The 25306-nt window shown below is 38.7% G+C and overlaps 1 protein-coding gene across 13 annotated transcripts in view; it reads right to left on the minus strand.

The window, feature by feature from the left end:
* Positions 1–22158, minus strand: part of Taf1b (TATA-box binding protein associated factor, RNA polymerase I subunit B) — a 79798-nt gene extending 57640 nt beyond the window's left edge. For 8 of the 13 annotated variants that reach the window (XR_013429278.1, XR_013429277.1, XR_013429273.1 and 5 more), the window contains exons 1-7: positions 21542–22158; positions 20151–20249; positions 17716–17803; positions 15249–15346; positions 14753–14848; positions 9818–9971; positions 2964–3120 (exon numbers count right to left, since the gene is read on the minus strand). Coding sequence is in view for 5 of the 13 variants with exons in the window: in XM_078029680.1 (XP_077885806.1) it covers positions 2964–3120; positions 9818–9971; positions 14753–14848; positions 15249–15346; positions 17716–17803; positions 20151–20249; positions 21542–21559 (710 nt within the window). In the remaining 8 variants the exon portion in view is untranslated. The remainder of the gene's footprint in view (positions 1–2963; positions 3121–9817; positions 9972–14752; positions 14849–15248; positions 15347–17715; positions 17804–20150; positions 20250–21541) is intronic. The other 5 variants (XR_013429279.1, XM_078029682.1, XM_078029683.1 and 2 more) reach the window with 2 other exon arrangements.
* Positions 22159–25306: the final 3148 nt, after the last annotated feature.

The following is a 25306-nucleotide window of genomic DNA, read 5'->3' on the forward strand; positions in this document are numbered from 1 at the left end:
TTGGAATGCTAGTACTTCCCATCCTCACCAGTCGGATCCACTTTCATTCAAAGTGCAGCTCAAATTATACCTTCCCTAATAACCAATCTAAGGTAGCCAAGTAGTCATTCTCCAACACATCATCTCATTTCAATCCTCTGAATCTGTCCAATCATTTTCTAGTTTATTTATGTACTTGCTCATCTGTTTTCTCCACTAGTATGAGACTTCATAAGAGCATGGACTTGCCCTACATATATGATTAACAATTGCATCTCAGAGGTCTAACTCTAGAACAATACATGAACATAGTAGATATTCAATAAGCACTTGTGGGAAAAATACATGTTGGCTATTTTTTATTATTGTTGTCATTATTGCTAGGTAAGCAGGGTCCCTTGTAAATTATCTGAAGAGTTATGAATTTAACCTAAAGACTATGCAATGATGCTAGAAGAGATTTAAATAGGGAGTGGCATGCACAATCAGTGTACAATATATGGGTGTTCTGGCCAGGGTAATAACAACTCCCTTCAAATCACAGTACTAAAATATTTTTTAAGTTTGGCCATAGTTATCACACCTAGCATTCATAAGAATCCCTACTAGGAACAAAATTAACCAAATTATATTATATAATGTATGCATGTACAAATATGCATACATACACACACACATATATAATCTCCTCCTCCTGGAGGGCTTATGAAAAGAGGTTATCATGCCCTACCCACCCCTACCCCCAGAGTTTCAAATTCAGAAGATCTAGAATGGGTCTAAGAATTTGCATTTCTGTAAATTCCCAGGTGATGGTGAATCTATTGCTCAGGAAGCTACACTTGGAGAACCCTGGACAGAGCTCTTTCTAGGAGAAAAGAGAACTAGGATCAAATGGTGACGGCCCCTTCTCCTACTGCTCCAAGCTCTGTTTCTAAACTTGTAAACCCCTCACAGCAAAATAAAAGCCTCCAGCCAACTAGATCAAATCTCCTTGATGGCATTTTAGAATTCCTGTTGGTTAGGAAGGAGAAGGGAAGGGAGATGAGGGAATGAAGGGGAAGAGGATCTCACTCCCATTCTTCCACCCTCATTAGATTCTTCCTGAGCAGAACTTCACATAAATATTTTCTTCAACCTCTAAGATTTTTAGGAGAGTTCTGTTACCCCATGATAAAGCATCTTGGGTAGGATGCCTAGTGCCTTTGTCCAGCTTGAAAAACATGGTTATATTTGTGGATTTGAAAGATGCTTCTGGTTATAAGGATAAAAATGAATAGGAATGATACAAGATTTTGGACAAAAAGTTGTGAAATTATTAAGTAATCCAGGTGAGGAGAGAGACAATAGACACACAGAGAATAAAAAAAAGAATGGTTTTGAGAGTTATTTTGGAAATATAGTTGATAGGACATAGTGACTAACTATATGTAGAGAGAGGAAAGAACCAAGGATGATTCCTTGGTCTCTGCAGAACAGGGTGCATGGCATTTACTAACATAGGAAACATTGGAGAAGGATTTGCATTAAGGAGATAGAAGATAAGCCTCTTTTTTAGTCCTGCTGATTTTGAGATACCATAGACACATCCAGGTAGTGTGTCCAGGAGGCAGCTGTATAGATGAATATATGGGTCTGGCCCTCAGTAGACAAGTCTAGGCTGGAGATATAAATTTGGGAGTCATCAGCATATAGATGGTAATTAAAGCCTTGGGAGAAGATGACATCACCCAACGAGGGCATACAAAGCACTATGAGGTTTTCAACTTAAGAGTAAAATTCACTGATTCATGGGCTATCTGTATGCTGAGTTAATCACACCTGGGAAAAGCCTTGTTATTTGGTTGATGTGGCCAAATTCAAAGGCACTACCATTATTTACTGGAAACATTCTACTTAATAAAAGGGACTAGTGCCAATGATGATGGTGATGACAACAATGATGGTGATGATGAAAACAAAAACAACATGACAGCACTGGGTTCTCACTGCGTGCCAGACACTGTTCTAAGTCCTTCTCATGTAGACTAATTACTGAAAGTAGTTACAACCCTATGAGGTAGTTATTATTATTAGCCTCACTTTACCAGTGAGGAAACTGAAGCAGAGAGAAGTTAAGTCACTTACATAAGGTCACATAATAAGTGGCAGTGTCAGGAGTCTAGTTCCAAGTCTGTGCTGTTATAAACACCTTACACACTGACTAAACCCAAATATTATTATTCAGAACACATAAAAAAGAAAAAAATTAACATATTAATGATTTTGACATACGTATTGAGAAATTCTTACACTAATTTACTCAATTCATTAACATAAAATCCATAGGCCATTGGAAAATGTAAATGCCTACTCTCTGTATTAACAGATTCTTCCCATAGCTTTGTTTTCAACTTTTCTTAATAAACAAACAGATAACCTCTATTTTAGCTCTCACAACAACAACACACATTTTTGTGTAACTACTAATAACTAGTTTGTTAATGTAAAGATCATCTGTTCATCTTTTCTTAGAAAATACTTAATACTATTATTCAGGTATTTTAATGTCATTTTTTTCTCTTCAAAGTATTTTATTTTAGATAATTAATTTTCCAGTATCTCATATGAGAAAAAATCTATCATTTCCACTATATAAATAAGAAAACCTTCCAGGCATGGTGGCGCGCATGCCTGTAATCCCAGCGACTCTAGAGGCTGAGGCAAGGGATTGCAAGTCAAGAAGCCAGCTTGGGCAATTTACCAAGTCCCTATCTCCAAATAAAAAATAAAAAGGGCCAGAGGTGTAGCTTAGTGGCAAAGCACCCTGGGTTCAATCCCTAGTACTGTGAAGAAAAAAGAAAAAGAACCAAAAGATGAATTACTAGTCTAGGGGAGAGTAAACTTCAGAATCAAAACCCCAAATCTAGTCCCTCCTCAAAAAATTTCAAATATTCAAATGCATGAATAATTGACATCGATATTATTACATGATAAATTCAGCTTACCTCAAAAGATCAGAAAGAGTAATTGTTTCTCTCTGCCAAAGTAAGGACAGATAGCAGAAAGCAAGTGTCCTCGGCACAGTCATCTTCACAACTCCTTTTTCCTTTCGTTCTGAATATTCAACTCCATCAAGAGATCCAGAACAGATAGATGCTGATTCTTAGGAGATTAAGCAAGAGTTTTTAAAATGTAAGTTAATTATTTTGGAGTAAAAAATCAAAAAGGCATTTTAAATATCCTAAAATGAAGTTATAACTGATAATCTTTACAAAGATCAATTTGACAATAAAAAGCAATCAAAGTTTAGAAGAAAATCAGCCAAAAATGTAATTGAGGTCAGGCGCAATGGTGTGCACCTATAATCCCAGCTACTTGGGAAGCTGAGGCAAGAGGATCACAAGTCCAAGACCAACTGGGGCAACTTAGTAAAACCCTGTCTCAAAAAAGAAAACAAAAAGGGAGGGAGGGGCTGGGTCTAAGGGTACAACTCAGCAGCAGTGAGCTTGCCTAGCATTCAAAAGGCCCTGGATTAAATTCTTAGTATATGATTTTTAAAATAATTAAAGATGAACAATAACAAAGCAAAGAAAAAATGTGTAACTCCTTTAATTCAGGCCTCAAATTGCATGTCCTCTTCTCAGAGATACCTTCCCAAACTCTTGAGCTAAAGCAGTACCTTCTCCCATCCCATCCTCCAGGTACCCTCCACCACATACATTATTGTGTCCTTATCCTTCATTAAGCAAATACTTATTCATCTCATTGTTTGTGTCTCAGGAAATGCCTCTCTCTGAACTTACATTTCAGTAATGGGAAACAGACCAATAAACAAAAAAGGCAACTGACAGACGGTGGTGCTATATAGGAAAATAGCCATGCAGGGTCTACCTTGATGGGAAGGGAGGAGATGTGCAGTTTTATGCTGGTGGTCAGAGAGATCTCTCTGAGAAGATGACATCTGATCAGAGACCCACATGAATTCAGAGAAGAGACTAAGGATCTCAGGAGGAACAACAAGTGCCTCAGCAGGAGCAAGCATGCAAGAACAGTGGGGAGAGGCATCAGTCACTAGGGAAAGTGGGAAGAGATGAAAGCTGAGAGAGAAAAAGCTAGCAGGTAGGGCCTTGTTGGCCATGATTTGTATGTTGGCTTTCATTCTAAGTATGATAAGTTTCTGGAGAGTTTTAAACATAGGAGCAACATGATCTCATTTCTGTACTGGAAAGGTCACTCTGTCTGTTATATGGAGTTACAAGAGGACAGGAATAGGAACTGGTCATTCTCCTATGAGGAGGATGGCAGAGACTTGGGCTTAAGCACTTGCAGATGGTAAGAGTGGCTGATTCTAGATCAATTCTGAAAGCAGAGTCAAAAGGACTTGGTAATAGACTGAATGTAAGGTTCATGGGAGAAAAGGAGAAGACAAGTTATGAATCTAAGGTGTTTGGCCTGAGCAACAAAATGAAGATCCCATTTACTGAGATAAGGGAGATGGCAAAGAGATTTGACAAGAGAAATCAAGATGTCAGAATTGCAATGTTCAGTGTCAGATCTTCAATAGTAAGTAGGCAGGTGAATATAAACCTAGAATAGAGGAGAGACTAAAGATAGGGAATGTTTTACTTTCAGGATATGATGGTGGTTGATCAAGCCACAGTATTAGTCACCTAAGGGGTGAGGGTAGAGAAGCAGGGCTAGGAATGGCTCTAAGAAACTCCAAGTTTTCTTGAACAGAAACTCTGAAAATAATTTTTCAAAAACCCCTTTTTCAAATTCTATAAATTCTTCTTTCAGAGAACTTATCAGTAACCAAACATTTTATGTGTGCTTTTATTATCTATCTCCTCTTACTATACTATAAACACCTCAAAGGCAGACAGTTTTGCTGACCATTCTGTCCCCAGAGCCCAGAACAATTCCCAGAACAGAGTAGGAACCAAAAAAAAAATATTCAGCAACAAACTGTTCAACACTTCTAAGATTCTGTCCTAAAGAAATGGTCTTAGAAACATGCAAATGTTTGCCAAGCACCTGTAATCCCAGGGACTCAGGAGGCTGAGGCAGGAGCATCACAAGACAGAGAACAGCCTTAGCAACTTAGTGAGGCTATAAGCAACTCAGCAAGACCCTGTCTCAAAATAAGAAATAAAAACGTTTGGGGATATAACTCAATGTTAAAGTGCCCCTGGATTCAATCCCCAGTACAAAAAAAACAAAAAAAAAAAAACAAAAAAAAAACCAAACACACACAGATTTAAAGTGAAGGAATATTGTGCAGCACTACTAATAATATGAAAAAATTTAGGGGCTGGGGATGTGGCTCAAGCGGTAGCGCGCTCACCTGGCATGCGTGCGGCCCGGGTTCGATCCTCAGCACCACATACAAACAAAGATGTTGTGTACACAGAGAACTAAAAAATAAATATTAAAATTCTCTCTCTCTCTCTATCCCTCTCTCACTCTGTCTTTAATAAATAAATAAATATACTTTAAAAAAAAGAAAAAATTTAGAACAACGTAAGCACCAAGAATAGAAACTTAATTAAGTAATTCCACACAACTGTATACTCCATAATAATTTCCATAATGCTTTAGCTCAGCAGTTCTCAAAGTATAGTCCCTGAAATAGGAGCATCAGTGTCATCTGAGAACTTAACAGAAACTTAAATTACTGTATTTTAAAAAGCTCTCCAGAAGACTCTGCCAAATGCCAACATTTGAGGACCACTGCTTTAAAAGTAGAATACAGATTTCCTCAAAATACTGTTACATACATACACACACACACACACACACACACACACACTTTTCATATAGTCCTCTCATCATGTAAGGACCTCCAGTTAAGATGGCAGATTAAAAATACTTTAGCTTCTGCTCTCTCCCACTACAACAATTAGTAACTGTTAAAACTATAAAAATCCAAGAACAAATAACATGGAAAAGGAGATAACAGCAATAAAATTTTAGAAGCTGGAAAGTATATGGCTAGGTAAGGAGTTAGTGAAAACTAGATCCAAAGTGAGCAGCAGAAAGGCCAAAAAGCAATCTAATTTTTCACTAGAGATCCCTAAAGGCGGCTCAGGAATTGATTAAATTAGATACCCCTAGAAACTGGATGAGGGCAGGGATAACACCAGGAGGACTGCTTGAAAGTCTTGATTTAAAAACAGGGATGTAGCTCATGGTTACAGTGGTACAGCACTTGTCCAGTATGCAAGAGGCCCTTGCTTCAGCTGCATTTAACAATAAATGCAAAGAAGGGAAGGAGGAAGATGCCCACACACCCAGATTCTTACCCCAACTCTATACAGCCATGTGACTGCCCCTCCCCAATCTTGGCATAAAATTGGAAGTCTCTCCTCTACAGAGTAAAACAAAGGGTCTCTAGAATAAGGTAAGTCACTAACATTGCATGGTGGAAAATGAAAACAGGGGAATTAAGTGAAAGTCCATGTGCTGAGTACTGTAACAAACTCCCAACCCCCTCCAGGCTGCTTCTTGCCCAGTTCCCAGAACTGATTGCCAGGATTATACACTTGCTAAAGAGAAGACTCAAAGAGATTTCTCTGGGGAATCTGATCAACTTCTTGGGGGTGGGGTAAGTGGGTGGAGATTTAAAGATAACAATGGAGGTTCACTAAGAAGATAACCCATCTAGATCACCCCTGTGTACAGAACAGAGCTGACAAGACTCACCACATGCACAAAACTTTCGTGCGTGTCTCTCTTTCTGGACTGTTTTTATTTGTATTGGTGCTGGGCATCAAAATCAGGGCCTCTACTGATCAAAATCTCCCCAGCTCTTTTGTTTCCTCCATTCTTTTTTATTTCTATTTTTTTTATTTGTAGTTTGACACAAATCCTTTATTCTTTATTTTTCTGTGATGCTGGGGATTGAACCTAGTACCTAGCTCATGCTAGGCAAGTGCTCTACCACTGCACCACAACCCCAGCCCCTCCTCCATTCTTAACTAAGAAGAGCCACCATAGATTCACTAAAAATCTGAAGAACATCTCTATCATAAAAAACAGGAGTGAAAATAATCAAATCAGAGAGAAAAATCATTAATATCCTCTGTGAAATAAGAAAAGGTGCTCCACAAAAAAATGAGGAAATAAACGAGGAAAAAAGATTAAGTGAAATCCAGAAAATAAGAAAATCAACAAAAGAGAAGTGACAGAATCGCAGGATGGTAGTAAAAGAGATTCCAAAGTCGGCCAGGCCATAGGTCTTGGGACAATGCTGGAGAGAATTCTTTCAGAAGATAAAATTAATACAACATTTAAGGTAAAGAGGAGATTTTTAAGAACTGGGAGAAGGTATAAAGACACATTAGTAATAAATTATAGATTAGTACAAAAAGAAAAAAATGATAAATTAGTAATAAATAGAAAAGTAATCAAATAACAATAATTAACTAAGGAATTTTAAAGGATACACAGAAAAATTATATAAGCTATATGTTTCAGTTCTGAATAGCATTTTTATATTTATAATCATTTAGGCACTAAATACTGATCTAGTTAAAAAAATGTATAATTGGATTGGCAAGATGGAGAATGAGAAATACAGAATCATGTTCTGGGGATGATCTGGGGAAGAGAGGCAGCAGAGATGTATGAAAGATCTAAGACTCCATCTTCCACAATTGGGAATTCAATAGCCAGAAATTAACCAGAAATTAAGATTACACTTGAGGCATGTGATTCGGAGATATAGACGTTACAAAAAATTGAAAACAGTGTCTCTTGGGAAAAGAACATTCAGACGGATGGTGAACTATACACTTTTTTGTTGTTGCTGTTTTGGCAATTTTTCATAACAAGATTTGGAAATGATCTGAATTACACACATGTAGAATTTTAATTAAGAATTTTTAAAAAGGGGCTGGGATTGTGGCTCAGCGATAGATCACTTGCCTAGCATGTGGGAGGCCCTGGGTTCGATCCTCAGCACCACATAAAAGTAAATAAATAAAATAAAGGTATTGTGTTCAACTACAACTAAAAAATAAATACTTTAAAAAAAGAATTTAAAGAAAGCAGAAACAGTTTACATTTTTGCAAAAACAAAACAAAAATCTTTCCCTTTCCTTATATATACACATGAAGAAAGAACTTCTAGATGATCAACTACAGCAGTAGTGGTTATTTCTGGGTGGTTCAAAAACCAGTGATTTTATTTATTTATTTATTTTTTTAAAGAGAGAGAAAGAGAGACAGAGAGAATTTTTTTAATATTTTTTTTTTTAGTTTTCGGCAGACACAACATCTTTGTATGTGCTGTTGAGGATCAACCCAGGCCGCACGAATGACAGGCGAGCGCGCTACTGCTTGAGCCACATCCCCAGCCCCTGATTTTATTTTCTTTGTGAGTATCTTCATCTAATAGTTCTGTATTGAGGTCCATTCATGAATTTAGCATAAAACCTAACAGGTCTAAAAATCATCATCTACTAAAAAAACAAACAAAAAAATCCTTAACAAAGGTAAACAAAACAATTGTGATGCTTTAAAAGTAATCAATATCTTCTTTTAAAAGGCTTGCATCGTTTTAGAGTCACAGTATGTATGAGACTGTCTTGAGTTTAAGGTTGCCTGAAAACATGAAGAAGAAAATTCCAAAGAGTCATTGCTGTCCAATCATCCTCTGATTCTAACACTTGACTTATTTGGACACAAAAACTAACTTATCTGACATCTGTGTCACTGTGCAGTCCAGCAAGACATGGAGATATGCTGGCTGATAACAATTTTTAACCTTTGGCAATTAAAGGTTTGCAAAGAAACAGTCCATACAAGAAATATTTTGTTTCAAGCTGGGGCTATGGCTCAGTGGTAAAGTACTTGCCTAGCATGGGTGAGGCACTGGGTTCGATCCTCAGCACCACATAAAAATAAAGAAAGAAAGAAATATTTTGTTTCAAATTTTATATTACCACTGTAAACTCAAGATTTCAATAAACAACCCCTAATACCAGAGAAGTTGGAGCCTATTTCCCAAAGAAATCTTATCAGCACATATCAAGATTGTTATAACCTGTAACAAAAGCCTGGTTAAGTTCTCTGTGGTCTGTTTTCCACCATGATTTTATAAAGAAAAAAATGTACTGAAGGAACAACTAAAACAAATAAATATTTTATGGAGAAGGTCTATATTCATAATCTTAAGTATATTCTTAAATATTTAAAGTTATAAAATAAAATTAAAAAGTAATACATACACATAACAGTAAATTTTATTCAGCTTGCTTTAAGCTATACTTAGAAACTGTATATTATCATGCAAAGTTACATTTTTTCTGCTACAAACTTCTTTGAAAATTCTAAGCCCACATTACACACACACACACACACACACACACACACACACACACACACATTCTTTTTTGATCTAGCTTCCTTCTTTCTGGATCTACTTTCTTTTTTTTTTTTTTTTTTTTAAAGAGAGAGCAAGAGAGATAGAGCGATAGAGAGAGAGAGAACTTTAATATTTATTTTTTAGTTTTCAGCGGACACAACATCTTTGTTTGTATGTAGTGCTGAGGATCGAACCGGGGCCGCACGCATGCCAGGCGAGCGCACTACCCTTGAGCCACATCCCCAGCCCCTCTACTTTCTCTTTATCTCCCTTCAAAAATCATACAAATTTACTCACCTGGAGATAATGTACCTTTTTAAAAACTGCACCAAAATTTTATTTAATTTGCCTTTTTCTCAGGCATGAGATTCAGCAAGTCATTCTTCATTAGATCAAATTCCCTTTCTGAGAATATCACAAGATACGATTAAACTATTTTTAAGATGCAGTACTAGCTTTAAATTTTTCAACAGTTTAAGTTCTGATTCTTACCTGGTTGTGATGCTTTGGTGATGGGGAAAGGCTTTTGAGTTTGGGCATCAGGCTGAGACTCTGCTCCACTTTCAACAAAAGACAGATGGCTAACATCACTCAGCAGCTCAGGCTCACTAGCCCAGTCCGACTGACTTAGGTCATCTTCCAAAATCTATTCACAAAATAATTTAAATAAAAATACTGCACAGGAGTTTAAAAAAGCTAATTTCTGTGAACTTCTTTACCATCATAAATACCATAAGAGAAATATTACAGAGAGCTGCCAAGTCCCTAACTCTGAAAAGTATTTACTTCTGAAACACAATCCTGGATAGCCCCCAGCAATGCTTCTTTTTTTTTTTTTTTAAAGAGAGAGGGAGAGAGGAGAGAGAGTGAGAGAGAGAGAGAGAGAGAATTTTTAATATTTATTTTTTAATTCTTGGTGGACACAACATCTTTGTTGGTATGTGGTGCTGAGGATCAAACCCGGGCAGCACGCATGCCAGGCGAGCGCGCTACCGCTTGAGCCACATCCCCAGCCCTAGCAATGCTTCTTAAAGAAGGGCTACAGGGGCTGGAGTTGTAGCTCAGTGGTAGAGTGCTTGCCTCACACACATGAGGTCCTGGGTTCGATCCCCAACACTACATAAAAATGAACAAATAAAAATAAAGATATTAAAAAAAAGAAGAAGAAGAAGAAGAAAAAGAAGGGCTACAGACAAGGATGAGTGAAGAAATGCGGCCAGCAGAGCAGAAGGGTCTCCTCCTCCCCCCACCCACACTTCTCTTATAGCACTAATATCCTCATAATGAAAACATCAGCAAATAATGGCTTCATGCACACTGTCTGGCTTCCTTCTACAAAACCTACTTGGGGAATTTTTGCTTCCTAATCTTGTTCATTCTGTTTCTCCTGCTTGAACTGTCTTTCTTTTCTTCTCCCTCTCTTTCCAACCCATTCTTCTTCTATGATTTCTCATTTCTTTGAATTCCTATTGCACTTACTGTTTATAACGTATTATCGACAAGGATGTACCATCTCATCCCATTGGTTGATAGGTCACACACGCAGTGTGAATGAAGTGATCAGAGTGTCACTAAGAAGGTCAGCTGGCTGGCTAACAACCTCATTAGCTGACCTTACCTTGAGGAACTGGTTGCAAGCAAAAAGCATCAATATTAGCCCTTCAGGTCAAGAAACTTGATCCTATTACAAGTTGATAAGACATATTTAAGAAGCTCACTAGAGAATGAAACTTAAAAAAAACAGGGAATGGGATAAAATGCTGGCATTTTCTGTCAAGCATAACTCCTCCCTCCCTGTGGGGAAGCCACAAAAGGTAAGGGATGGACTCTAAGAAAACTGAAGCAATCAGAAGAAAACTCCTGGGAATGGGCTGGTGGCTCAGCGGTAGAGCATTCACCTAGCACCTGCAAGGCACTGGGTTCAATCCTCAGCACCACAATAAAACAAGTAAATAAAATAAAAGTATTGTGTCCAACTACAAATAAGAAAAAAAAAAAAACTTCCTCAGGCTCTTGCAGCAAGCACCTATGAGCAGCTCACATTATCCTTTGCCCTCTTCCCAATTCTTCTGGATCATCCAAACTCCCACCTATAGCCAATTTCTCCATTTGTGCAATCGATTCTACTTCTCTTACCTATTCAAAGATAACATTTCCATTTTTTCTCTCCATTGTGAATACTACTTCTCTCCTGTATCATTCCATCAGTACACAAATATGCCCTAATTTATAATACTTTTTAAAAAACTTCCTCTTGACCTCAGCTCCCACACAATTTCTCTGTACTTCTTTGCAGCAAAATTCTTCAATAAAATTCTGAAGTGCTATCTCAAATTTCTCTTCTCTCACTCTATCTATGCCCCAACTGCAATCAATTAACTCCCTGGTGATGTCCACCAGCCTTACGGTTTTAAATATTAGCTACTATACTTTAATTATGAAATATACTTTATCCCCTTTAACATCCTTGAAATCACGATATAGATTATAATTGGTGGAACATCATGATTTAATCTGCAGCATTTTTTTTTCTGAGTACTTCCAATAATGGTGTATCTTATAAACAATAGCATTCTAGATTTAATGATGGTAGTGCAAACTGACAGCTTTCAATTTCTATCTCTAGCCTAGACTTTTCTCCTGAACTACAGACTTAAATGTCTAACTGCACTTGACATTTCCTCTTGGATGTCTCACACCTGTCTCAAACTTTTAACATGCCCCAAACTAAACTCCTGATGTTCTTGTTCCACCTGCCATTTCAGTTGATGGTAACTCCTTGCTTCAGCTGCTCAGGCCAAAAACTTTATAATAGTCACCCTTTTCTCTCCCACACCCCACATCCAGTCCATCAGGAAATCCTGTTGGCTCTATCTTCAAAGTTTATCTAGGATTCAACCACTTATCTCCAAGGATACCATTTGTTCCCAGCCCCCACCAGGGCTTACCTAGGGCAGTGCTTCTCAAACTTTAGTAGATAAAGGAAGCATCTAGGGGTCTGTTAAAATTCAGATTTAGGTTTGGTCTGGGTGAGGCCTGAAATTCTGCATTTCTTATCCATATCCCTGTATCTTCTCTCTCACTTCCTTAAGCTCCATCCTCAGGAAGGCCTTCCTGACCACCTGACAACACAGCATCCTTCCCTGAAGTCCCACTCTTATTCCCCTTACCCTGATTTATATATATTTGCTTGTTTACTGGTTTTCTTTTGCAAGTTTCCAGTAGATTCCACCGCTCAAGGTAGTAGGACCAGGATTCAAATACAGGCCTCCTACTGCTTCTGAAATAGTCATACCCAAAGCACTACAAAAAAATATTTATTGGGTGTTTGAGAAGGTTAAGCTTCTAAGTCCTTTCTTTCTTTTGCAATGCTAGGGATAGAATCCAGAGCCCTGAACATGCTATGTAAGAGGTCTACCACGGAGTCACAGACCAGCCTCCAAGCTTCTAATTCAAAAGTCAGGGTTCCCCTTCCTTTCAAAAGACAGTATAGGAGCGAGGGATATAGCTCAGCCATAAAGTACTTGCCTAGCATGTATGAGGCCTTGAGTTCAATCCTCAACATCTACTCCCAAACACACACATACAAGCACACACATAAACACACAATATAGCTGTACTTTAGCAACTGAAATTATACTACCAATTTATATATTAGCTTAAAATTTTTCTTTGTGCTTATTTATTTACCAAGATTTGAGTGTGACACTAATACTGCTTTATCCAGATGTTTACTTAAACCAACCAAACTTTTTGGTTTTAAATCTTACGCTAACTTGAAAATATTTAAATGCCACAGAGAACCCTAGGTTTCTATTTTATATTTTCTATGTGTTAGACAAGTCCCAAATACAATCAACGAATACCTCAGCTAAGCTCAGGAGGCTGAGCTGGAGTATTTCAAGATGGGAGGCCAGCCTCAGCAACTTAGGACCTATGCAACTTAGTGAAACCCTGTCTCAAAATAAAAATTTTAAAAAGTGGGGTGGGTTGGTGATGTAGCACAGTGGTCAAAAGCCCCTGTTCAATCCCCAGTATCAAAACAAAACAAAAAAACAACATAATATAAAAAATCTCAGCTATGAAATCTTAAGATCAAGTTGTTATTAGTTTGGCTGCTATTTTCTCTTCTAAATTGTCATCTTAGAACCATACAGTATCTTTTGCTTTTCTTGAGAAGTACCTGTCTTCTACATCAAGATAGGATAATGTATCACAACTCTGACCATAAAATATTATTTTCCTGGTACATTCAAGTTATTTTTCTTGAGTTTAAATTCATGGTGTCACATTTTTAAGAAGTTTCTCAAACTAATTCCTTAATTTTCTTCCCTCTATAATCGTCTCCTGAATGACTTGCTTACTCTAAACTTCTCACTCTTAGGACCAGCAGCACTGCAGATACTAGCAGCTCAGAGATGCCTCCTCGTCTCACCTCTGTAACCTCTTCCTTTCACACAGACCTGGGCTTCTCGGTGCCAGGTCACTGAACTCTGCATGTTGAGCCTGAGGACCAGAACAAACAAGGAAACACAGGAACAAATTCCCAAGCTCTTAGCAAATGGGAATCAAACAGATTAAGAATCTCTTCTTCTCAGTCCTGGAGGGCAAGTACTGCATATCAAACACAGCAAACTGGCCTTTCTTAGCAGTGGAACTATCTTTAAACCAAACAAACGTTTCATGACACATCGGCAAAGCAGTCAAAAACAAGCTGCCATAAATACAGCGGCTCTAGTAGATGTAGGGAATGGGGTACGTGGGTTTATTTTTCCTCACATCAAGGCTTCTGAGGGCTGGGATTATGGCTCAGCGGGAGCACTCACTAGCACACATGAGGACCTGGGTTCGATCCTCATCACCACATAAAAATAAAATAAATAAAGGTATTGTGTCCAACTACAACTAAAATAAATATTAAAAAAAAAAAAAGGCTTCTGAGAAGAGATAACTGAGCTGAATCTTGAAATGCCAGGTAAAGTAAATAAGTAATCCAAGCAAAAAGAGTAACATACAAAAAAGAAAACAAACAAACTTTTAATAATAGCACATTTAGAAATTCCTTAAAATTTCTACCTAGGGCTGAGGTTGCAGTTCAGTGGTAGAGTACCTGCCTGCCTAGCACTTGTAAAGCACTGGGTTCGATCCTCAGCCCCACATTAAATAAATAAATAAAGTTATTATGTCCATCTACAACAAAAATATTTTTTAAAAAGCTTCTATCTAAAAAATTAATTAGTCTAATAAGAAGTCAAAATTCATTTTGATGTCTAAATCAGAGACCCTGTCCTGGACTAAACTGAAAGCTTCTTCACCAAAATCCTCTTAAAACATCACAATCCCATACTCAAACTACTCACAAACCCCATATTTCCAGCTCTGACTCACTACACATCTTTTATCCCACTTCTCAGACTTGTGACTTACCTTAGTTTTCCTTCCACTGGTATATATTGGGTTTTTACAATATGCCTGCTTGCTCTTCTGAAGGTAGCGCTTCCAAAAATTATGTAAAACTTCATTCTAAGGTGGAAGGGAAATGAGTGGTGATTCAGGTTATGACAACAAATGTTCAGGTGCATATGTACCACAGAACCTCTTGTACTTTATATACTGCTTTCACCTAAATGCCTGCTTTTCCTCAAGTAGAAAGATAGTATAATAGCAGGTATGTAGGGAAAATGGAATAGCTCTTCTTAATCTTACATTTCAGAGAAGAAAAGGACATTATAGATCACTTAGTTAAACCCTTCTCGTACATTTTAATTAAGGATCAGAGAAAAAAAACAACTTATACACCACCTAGTCAGGGTCAAAGCCCCTAACCCCTAGCACTAATAATGATTTCTTTTTAATTCTACTCTGAATCTTACTCTTCCAGCAATGAAATGTAAAGGTAACATCTAGACACTGGAAGACTTACCTTTAACTCAGGGCCCACTCCAAGGGCCTTTAGGGCTTCTGCTTGTTGGTAAAGTATGTACTGAAAACCTTCACACACATACCAATCCCAGCCTTTTTCTAAATGACAAATAACCACATGTTAGACATTTGCACTCCTAATTTACTAACTCGATGCTACTACATAATTACAATTTGTGTTTATACACTGTAACTTGAATTTTTCTGTGCTCCTGAATAGTTTCAATTCTTACATTCTCTTGTTTCTAGTCTGGAAAATTTGTACACAAATGCTAAAATTAAGCATTTTGTATAATTTCATATTTAAATGTTTTCCATCAACTGTGATTTTTTTGAAATATTAACCTATAAGGGAGAAAAATAAGTAGTTAGCACACTAAAAAAGTGAAAAAAGTTTTTGAAATGATATTTTACCAGACATTGTCAAACAGAATCCTAAATGAAAGCACTCAGTCATTGCTTCCATCACTCACAATAGCCCAGTAAATTACTTGGCAAAAGATGACAAATGTCAGGATCTGATAGTCCAAAAGTGTGAAAAAGGCAAAAAGAACATTCAAAGAAAATAAGCTGTTCAATGGCATTCTACTTTTCCAGATATAATTTTACATTATAAGGAGAAACTGAAAGCAAGAAATCTAATTCTTCCTGATCTCTGCCTACATACCAAGTTCGTACTAAAGTATTTTAAGTAAATCATTTTCTTGAATCCTCAAAACCATCCTAAGACATTATTAAGAAATATGCCGCCACAATAGACGGCAACAGACAGAGCAAATGTTAAATGACTATGGCAACCAGTTAAAGAAAATATTAAAATTGTAACGCCACGATGTATTTTACTCCTCATTACAGGATAAATATAAGTATGTTATCAATTCTTTAAAAATAGCTTCTGAAGTCTGTTACTGTCTTCCAGAATCCTTCTCCCATACTCGTGGCAGAGGACTCAACCCGTCTCCCCTACTTGAATGTCTCAGTGTCTCCCAACACCCTCCAGACTAACTCAATCCCATCCTGGAAGGGATCTCAGGGAGTAACAGAAAGCTTGTATTTCTGATGCATCCATACACTGTCCCAGCATGCTGTTTCAGAAACTTAGAAACTGATAAAATGGCATTTTAAATTCTGAGTCTATTCCTATTTTACAAAATAAATGATATCACTCTTTTCACTTCAGAGATGAAGAGACTAAGAAGATAAGGTTGACTATAGACACTTAACCCCTTATTAAGCACCTAGAGTTCCTTGAGGAATTTACGATTAAACTTCACATTGTAACTATTTAAACACATCAAGTCTGAATTAATCAGGATTTACTCTGATAAAATTTAAGAAAAATTAATCAGGTTTTAGTCTAATTAAAATACAAGTGCTAAAATTAAGAATTTTGTATAATTTCAGATTTTAAATGTTTTTCATTAACTGTGATTTTTCTGAAATATTAACCTAAAAGGGAGACAAATAAATAGTTAGCATACTAAAGTCATCATTAAAAGCAGGGAACATGAGTTAATATTTAGGCATTCTCTGTTATTCATCTAAGAATGTCAATGTATTCCATGTAAATATTTAATTTTCATATATATATATATATATATATATGCACAATATTTTATGTATGTGTTATCTTCACAGCTACCTCATGTAGAAAAGTCTACTATTATAATTACCCTGGTTTCAAATTTGAGAATCTGGTCCTAGGTCATTAGTCACAAAAATAAAACGCTTCAGTGGACTTTACCTCCAATCCTTCTCAATAATGGTTAATTATATGTACTCATTAGATTAATAAAGTAGATTATCTTTCCAAGCACACCCATGCTGAGGCTATTTTAAGGGAAAATAATCTTCCTATTTTAAAAGGGTATGCTCAAAATTCAACATGAGAAATGGGCTTCTGAAAGTTTATTGTGTTTAACTCACCTAACTGCAGTTGAATGATTGTGGACAATAAGCATTTTCCTTGAAAAGCATAGAAAATCATATTTCTAATCAATAATAGACATGCAACAGAAGAACATATGCCAGTAGATAAAAATAAATGTTCCTTTTGCTATTATTATCTTTTGCATAATAGTTGCTCCACTGGAAAAGCAACTCAATGACAGTAATAAGGACTTAATAAAAGATATGCTTTAATACATCTGCTTTCAATTTTACAATCAATAGATACCAATTTTAATTCAATTTTGGAATATCTGCTGTAAAGCTAGCATTTTCTCTAGAATCTATTTAAACTTCCATTCCATGCCCCCAAATCATGACAGTGAAAGATGTGAATGAAGAATGTTAAGTGTGGGGCTGAGGCTGGGGCTCAGTGGCAGAGTGCTGCTTGCATGTGTGAGGCACTGGGTTCAATTTTCAGCACCGCATACAAACAATTAATTAATTAATTAAAGGTCCATTAATAACTAAAAAAATTAAAAGGAAAAAAAAAGTTAAGCACAAATGAAGAACGAGCTTACCATGCTTTCTTTTTCTTTTAAGCCCCCTGTTGATGGTTTTTATCTTGGCATTAGGAATAGCATCAGTGTTTATGACTTCCTTAGATCTCTACAGGAAACAAACACAGACCTTATGAAGGTTTTACATCGCCCATAGCGTCAAGTATGCTCTGCAAAGTATAATACACCAAATTGCAAACGCCAAGACCAATCGTGGTTTTGGGAAAATCATATAAGTTGTAACATATTGGCTAAACTTTATGTTGCTTTTTCATTAACAATTTCTTTCTTTCTTTTTTCCCCAGGGCTGAGGATGGAACACAGAGGAACTCAGGGCCTTGGGTGTTTACTAGGCATGGCTCTGCCACTGAGCCAAATCACCAACCTCAACAATTTCTTGATTCTTAAAACGGTGCCTAAACATAGTAACCACGAGGTGTCTGTTAAATGAATAAACTTTATTTTAAATCACTGATTAACTCTATTAAACAAAATCAAAAGTCAAAGAGGCTGTAAAACTTGTTTTTTTGTTTTGTTTTTTAAATGTATTAGTTCTAATCAGTTATGCATGACATAGAAAGCTCTTTGATTCATTGTACTTAAATGAAGCAGAATTTCTCACTTCCCTGGTTGTACGTGAAGTAGAATCACACATTTGTGTAATCACCATGTAGCTAGAGTAATGATATTGGTCTCATTCCATCATCTTTCCTACCCCTTTGCCCCTTCCCTTCCTCCCCTTTGTCCCATCCAAAGTTCCTCCACTTATCCCATGGGTCCCCCCAATATGTATTAGCATCCACTTATCAGAGAAAACATTCGGCACCTGGTTTTTTGAGATTGGCTTATTTCACTTAGTATGATATTCATAACTCCATCCATTTACCTGCAAATGCCATAATTTTATTCTCTTTTAATGCTGAGTAATAAGTACATTGTGAATATGTACCAGTTTCTTTTTACATTCATCTGTTGAAGGGCACTTAGTTTGCTTCCATAGTTTAGCAATTGTGAATTGTGTTGCTAAACACATTGAAGTGGCTATGTTACAGAAGTATGCTATTTTAAGTCTTTAGGGTATAAACCAAAGAGTGGGATAGCTGGATCAAATGGTGGCTCCATTCTAAGATCTCTAAGGAATCTCCATATTGCTTTCCATATTGGCTGTACCAATGTGCAGTCCCACCAGCACGGTGTGAGTGTGCCTTTTCCCCCACATCCTCACTAACACTTATTGTTGCTTGTATTCTTTTTTTTTTTTTTAAGAGAGAGTGAGAGAGAGAGAGAGAGAGAGAATTTTTTTAATATTTTATTTTTTAGTTTTCGGCAGACACAACATCTTTGTTTGTATGTGCTGCTGAGGATCGAACCCAGGCCACACACAAGCCAGGCGAGCGCGCTACCACTTGAGCCACATCCCCAGCCCCAAACTGTTGCTTGTATTCTTAATGATTGCCATTCTGACTGGAGTGAGTCAGAATGAAATCTTAGAGTACTTTTAATTTACATTTCTCTAATCACTAGAGATGTTGAACATTTTCTCATATATTTGTTGATTTATTATATATCTTCTTTTGAGAAGTGTCCAGTTCCTTAGTCCATTTATTGACTGGGTTATCTGTTTTTTTGGCTTAAGTTTTTTGAGTTCTTTGTATATCCTGGAGATTAGTGCTCTATCTGATGTGCATATGGTAAAGATTTTCTCCCATTCTGCCGGCTCTTTCTTCACATTATTGATAGTTTCCGTTGCTGAGAAGAAGCTTTTTAGTTTGAATCCTTCCCATTTATTGATTCTTGATTTTATTTCTTGTGCTTTGGGAGTCTTGTTAAGGAAGTCAGGTCTTAATCCGACGTAATGAAGATTTGCTGACCCTGTGTGCTTTGAGCAAATTCCTTTCCACAGAGCAGAGTCCTATTAGCCTATCCAGCAATAGACTGTCCATACTTTGATTATTTTGGTTATACTGGTCTGAAGATGTGGTCACAGGACCTAGAGCTTCTAGTGTGACATCTCATTTACCAAAGTTACAAAGGACAGTATAACAATTTCTATCTTAAGAAGCAGGTGTGATGTGGTAAAAGGAACCATGGAGTTAGAAGACTCAGGTTCGAGAATTTGGAAAACTCATTCAACTCTTGAGCCCCATTTGCTCCATCAAAAATAGGCACAACAGGTTGTTACGAGAAGGAAATGAGATAATAGATAAGGAAATACTTTGTAATTTGTATGGCACAATAGAAAGATAAAATGAAAATGGCTCAATATAACTTCAAAAGCTCATCCTCAATCTAATTTACAAATTCCTTCATTCAAGAGTGAGAATTTAAAGACTACTTAAATTCTTAGAATTTGGGTACTGTATGAGTGATAAAGTTTATCAGTTTTTTTGAGAACCACTAGGCTGAAACTGCAATTTTTAAAACTTAAGAAAATTCATAAAAAACATGTTACTTACTTCTGTAACATTGTGACAAGAAGTGCAATAATATTTGCCTTCATCAGTAAGACCCCAAGAGACAGCATCACATTGAGAACAGCGTTCTTTAAACTCTTCCTATAGAAGAGGGAAAAGGTGTTAATATAAAACCACATTCAGTTTAAACCCTGCAGTTATTAGTTCTACTTGGAGGGTTCCTGTCAGTTTTACCCTATAAATTAAAAAAAAAAATCACAGAAAATATATCAGAGATATGTGTAAACAAGATCTCAATCTCTTAAGCAGTATGAAACTCAACTGCAGACAACGTGCTAAAATATGCAGTCTGTGAGGGGAGGAAAAAAAAACACATGATAGGGATAAACTGAAATAAGGACAAATAAATAAAACTCCTTGAAAGTGCTAAGAAAAAAATGATGAAATAAAAGTATAAATAAGACTTTAAAATTACATGTACCATTTAGAAATTCCTCTAGGGCATTAAAAACACATACTTGTTGTTTCTAGTTTTGATTTATTCATTCAACAGTATAAAAAGTATCAACTGCATGAGTACTAGGCATTTTACTAAGTGCTGGGAGTCAATGGTGAGCAAAAGAGACTTGGAACCTACTGGTAGCAAATATGTATATCTTAAGGTGAGCAACCATTAAGTTCATCCATTTAGCATTTAGACATTAACCATTCAGTTAACATTGATTGAGCGGGGTATGGTGGCGCAGGCCGGTAATCCCAGAGACTCAAGTTCGAGGACTGTCTCAGCAACTTCTTGAGGCCTTAAGCAAGTTAGCGAGACCCTGTCTCCTATAGTAGATACACACATAGGTCTGGGACGTTGTCCTGTGGCACAGCGCCCGGGTTCAATCCCCCATACCCACCCGACCAAAATCCGCGAGCCTGTTCCGGGGGACCTTCTAGCACAGCACTGCCTCTGTACGTCCAGGACCTAACTTTGCGACTCTCATCTCTTCCGTGTCGGGCTTATTATCATCACTGATCTAATTACCAAAAACCCATTTAATAACGTCAATGGATGCAGCATTTTAGGTGGTATGTAAAAAATGAACGCCAGATTTATTTTGGCAGACAAGGCCTTGAGGATCCTCGGCCGCACCCGCGCCAGCGCCGGGGGGACGCACGGGTGGTCCCGGGGAGAGGGCAGCCGGGCGGGTGGCCCGGCGAGCGCGTGGTGGCCTCCTCCCAGACGCGCCCGGCCGACCGCCCTCCACCCCCGCTCCGGCCGCGCCGGGCCTGGAACGCAGCGCACGCGGCCCGCCCTCCCCATCCCTCGCCCCGCCCTGCGCCCGCAGGCGGCCGCCCTGGGCCGGACGGCGTCGCGCGACCGCCGCTCCTCAGCCTCACTGCCCTGGGGGCCCGCGGTCCCGGCCCGCCAGGAGCCACCTCCTTACCGCCTCCTCCAGCTCCATCGCGCCGCCTCGGCGCCGAGCCCGTTACCAGGGCAGCGAGCGCCGCTTCCGGGAGTCGCCGGAGGAGCCCTCCGGCCGGAAACGCAAACCCTGGACTCTGAATTCCGGGAGCCCGCGTCCGTGCGGTAGGACGCTTTGGCGCTCCCAGGCGAAGCTCCGTGAAGCGCGCGTCAGCCTCCGCCTCCGCCTCCGGGACCACGTTCCTTCCTGGGTCGCGGTGAACAAAACCCTGCAGCGAACCGGCGGGCGGTTCGGACGCGCACCCCGCTGACGGGCCCCAGGCCACGCGTTCCTCAGGCCGCCGGCGAGGCGACGCCAGGCCGGGTTCCCGCGCGTCCCCGGCCCGTGCGGCACTTTTCTGGGAGAAGACTCGAGGCGGAGGGAGGAGCGCGGCTGAAGAGTTAGAGGTCTGATCGCGACCCTCCCGCCGACTGTGCCTCCGTTTCCTCCTCTGTAGGAATCAGGCACGACCGCGGGCCGGCCTCGTGGGCCCGCTGAACCCGGTCCCGGTCCGGCCCGTCCGCAGAACGGGTGCAGGGCCTGGGCACTCAGACCGAGCGAAAGGCCGCCCTCCCGCGGATGCTGTTCTGGTGGGAAGAGAAAAAAGGAGACGCGATGACGTTGAGTGGTGGTGTGCGCCCAGGAAGGGGCTCTCAGGAGCCGGTCCCACTGGAAATGGGCCATCGAGGAAGGTCTCGACGAGGGGAGAAGAGGGCTTCGACCTGGGCACACATTCCAGGAAGTTTGGGGCTGGAGCTGGGTCTCAGTGGCCGAGCGCTGGCCTAGCATGTGTGGGGCACTGGGTTTGATGCTCGCCACTGCATAAATTGAGGTTCATCATCATCTAAAAAAAAAGTTCGAAAAACAAGGTTATATTGAAAAGTAATGGAAAGGAAAAATTTAAAAAGCGATTAGTCGAGAAAGCAAGCATTCAATGGAAAGGAGCATTCACAAACTAATGTTAACTCTGAAAAGACCGATAAATTTCAATAAACCTGAAAACATTGAACAAGAAGAAAGCAAAATTAACCAACACTGAGACAATGAAAGTGGCATCACTACAAATACCATAAACAAATAAGACGATATTGTGAACAACCAAGAAACTAGACAATTTAGAAGAAAACATGAGTGATCCTGGAAAAACATGAGTTATCAAAATGTATACAAGAAAAAATAAAACCTGAATATGGTGGCTAAGCACCTCTAGTTTCAATCACTAATAATGAAGAAAAAGAAGAAATAGAAAATCTAAATAAACACAGCTATTTAGGATTTCAACTCCAAAAGTTAAAGAATACTGTCACAAAGAAAATGCCAGTCTCCAATGGCATGGTTAGCTGGTAAGTTCATTCAAATTTTAATAGAGAAATAACATACATCTTACACTCTCTTCAAAGCAATGGAAAGAGAACTTATCAGCACATGTTATGAAGCAAGCAAAACCTTGACACCAAAACCTCTTCAAGGATGTTTCAAGATAAGTCAAAATTAAGAACTACCTCAGAAACTTGGCCACAAAAGTTCCAAATAAACAGCAAATTGAACGTCTATTCTTTGTTGTATTCATCAATACGTAAAGAAGACAATACAACCAAGTTGTGTTTTTTTCTAGGAATGCAAGGTTGCTTAAAATTTTTTAAAAACTATAAATATGACAGAGTAATTGCCTAGTATCATCATATAGATGTGAGGTGTTCCCCCAAAACTCATGTGTTAGATAATATACGAACATGCAGAGATGAAATGTTTGGGTTATGAGACCTTTAACACAATCAGCGCATTAATCCCCTGGCAGGGATTAATTGAGTGGTTACTGAAGCCTGATAGGGTGTGGCTGGAAGAGATAGGCTTTGCGGGGGCATGCCTTTGGGGTATATATTTTGTATTTGGCCAGTGGAGTCTCTGCTTTCTGATCATGTCCTGAGCCTGAGCCGCTTCCCCTCACTTTCCTCTTCTGCCATGATGTTCAACATCACCTTGAGCTCCAGGAAATGGAGCCTGCTATTTATAGAATGAGATCTCTGGGGCTGGGGATGTGGCTCAAGCGGTAGCACGCTTGCCTGGCATGCCTGCGGCCTGGGTTCCATCCTCAGCACCACATACCAACAAAGATGTTGTGTCCGCCAAAAACTGAAAAATAAATATTAAAAAATTCTCTCTCTCTCTTAAAAAAAAAAAAAAGAAAAAGAGATCTCTGAAACCTGAGCCCCCAAATAAACTTTTCCTCATCTAAAACTGTTCTTGACAGGTCTTTTGGTCACAGCAGGGAAAAAAAAACCTGACTAAAACACTTAGCATGTGTAAGCTCTAGGTTCAATCCCCAGCACCACTAATACATACATACATACATAGATAAATGAAAGTGTGATCTGGATAAAGAGTAATCTAGATAGAAGGATAGAACAAAAGATCAACAGAATTGAATAGAAAGTCTGGAAAAGGACCCAAAAGTACATATAAAACCTGATTTACAACAAAAGTGCTACTAAAATTCAGTGGGGAAAGAATAGTTTTTTAGGGGCTAGGGTTGTGGCTGTACGGTAGAGCCCTTGCCTCACATGTGCTGAGGCTCTGGGTTTGATCCTCAGCACCACATAAAAATAAATAAACAAAATAAAGGTATTGTGTCCATTTACATCTGAACAAAAAGTTAAAAAAAAAAGGAATCGTTTTTTAATAAATTATTCTGGGGCTGGGTATGGTAACGCATGCCTGTAGTCCCAGCACCCAGAGGCTAAGGCAGGAGGATCTTGAGTTCAAAGGCAGCCTCAGCAACTTAGGGAGGTGCTAAGCAACTCAGTGAGGCCCTGTCTCTAAACGAAATACAAAATCGGGCTGGGGATGTGATGCTGTACCTCGGGTATTCCTGAGGTAAATCCCTGGTACCCAAAAAAATCAAATCAAATAAAAATGGTTCTGGATCATTTGAATGTCCATAACAAAACATTATTGACCCCTTTCTCACACAAATTAGTTTGAAAGGATCATAGACCTACATGAGGCAAGTAAAACCATATAGCTTCTAGAAAAAGAAAAAAACCACAGGCAAATATCTTTATGACTGTGGTGGAGTAGATTTTGTAAACAGGGCACGAGAAGAATTGCCCATGAAACAAAAGATCATGAAATCAGATTTAATTAAATTAAGAACTTCAGTTCATCGAAAGACATCAACAAGGAAAATTAAAGACTGAGGAGATATTCATAATGTATAAATTCAACATAACACATAACAGATGAAGATTTCCTAAAAATCAATAAAAATAATATTTCCATTAAAAGTAGAAAAAAGAACAGGTATTTCACAAAAGAGGAAAGCTAAACAGTTGCAAGGATGGCCTGAGGCCCGAGTCTAAGCAACTCCATTTTAAACTCCAGGCACACCTACAGAGCCCTCCAGTGTGACCCTCAGGCACAAACAAGTCACTTCTTCCCAACCTGACAAACTCAGAGTGAAGCCTCTGGCATGCTATTCTTACCCCATAAGGGGGAAAGGCAAAAAGATCAAGGTGGGACCACCAGACCAGATGCTTTAACCCCAGGGTAAATGACATAACTGAGAGACTCAGTGGCAGCTGATAGGGATTAAAAAGGAGGTCAAAAGCCCCCAAATTTGGTATAAATAATGGAGCAAATGAACAGACATTTAGCCAGACAACACTGATGCACACAAGTCTGAGAGTCTGATGAGGACCGGGACTGACATCCCAACTCTTCTCATCTGCCTGATCCTCTGCATTGTTC

This window comes from Ictidomys tridecemlineatus, chromosome 12 (assembly GCF_052094955.1).
Source record: "Ictidomys tridecemlineatus isolate mIctTri1 chromosome 12, mIctTri1.hap1, whole genome shotgun sequence".
NCBI classification, from domain to species: Eukaryota; Metazoa; Chordata; class Mammalia; order Rodentia; family Sciuridae; genus Ictidomys; species Ictidomys tridecemlineatus.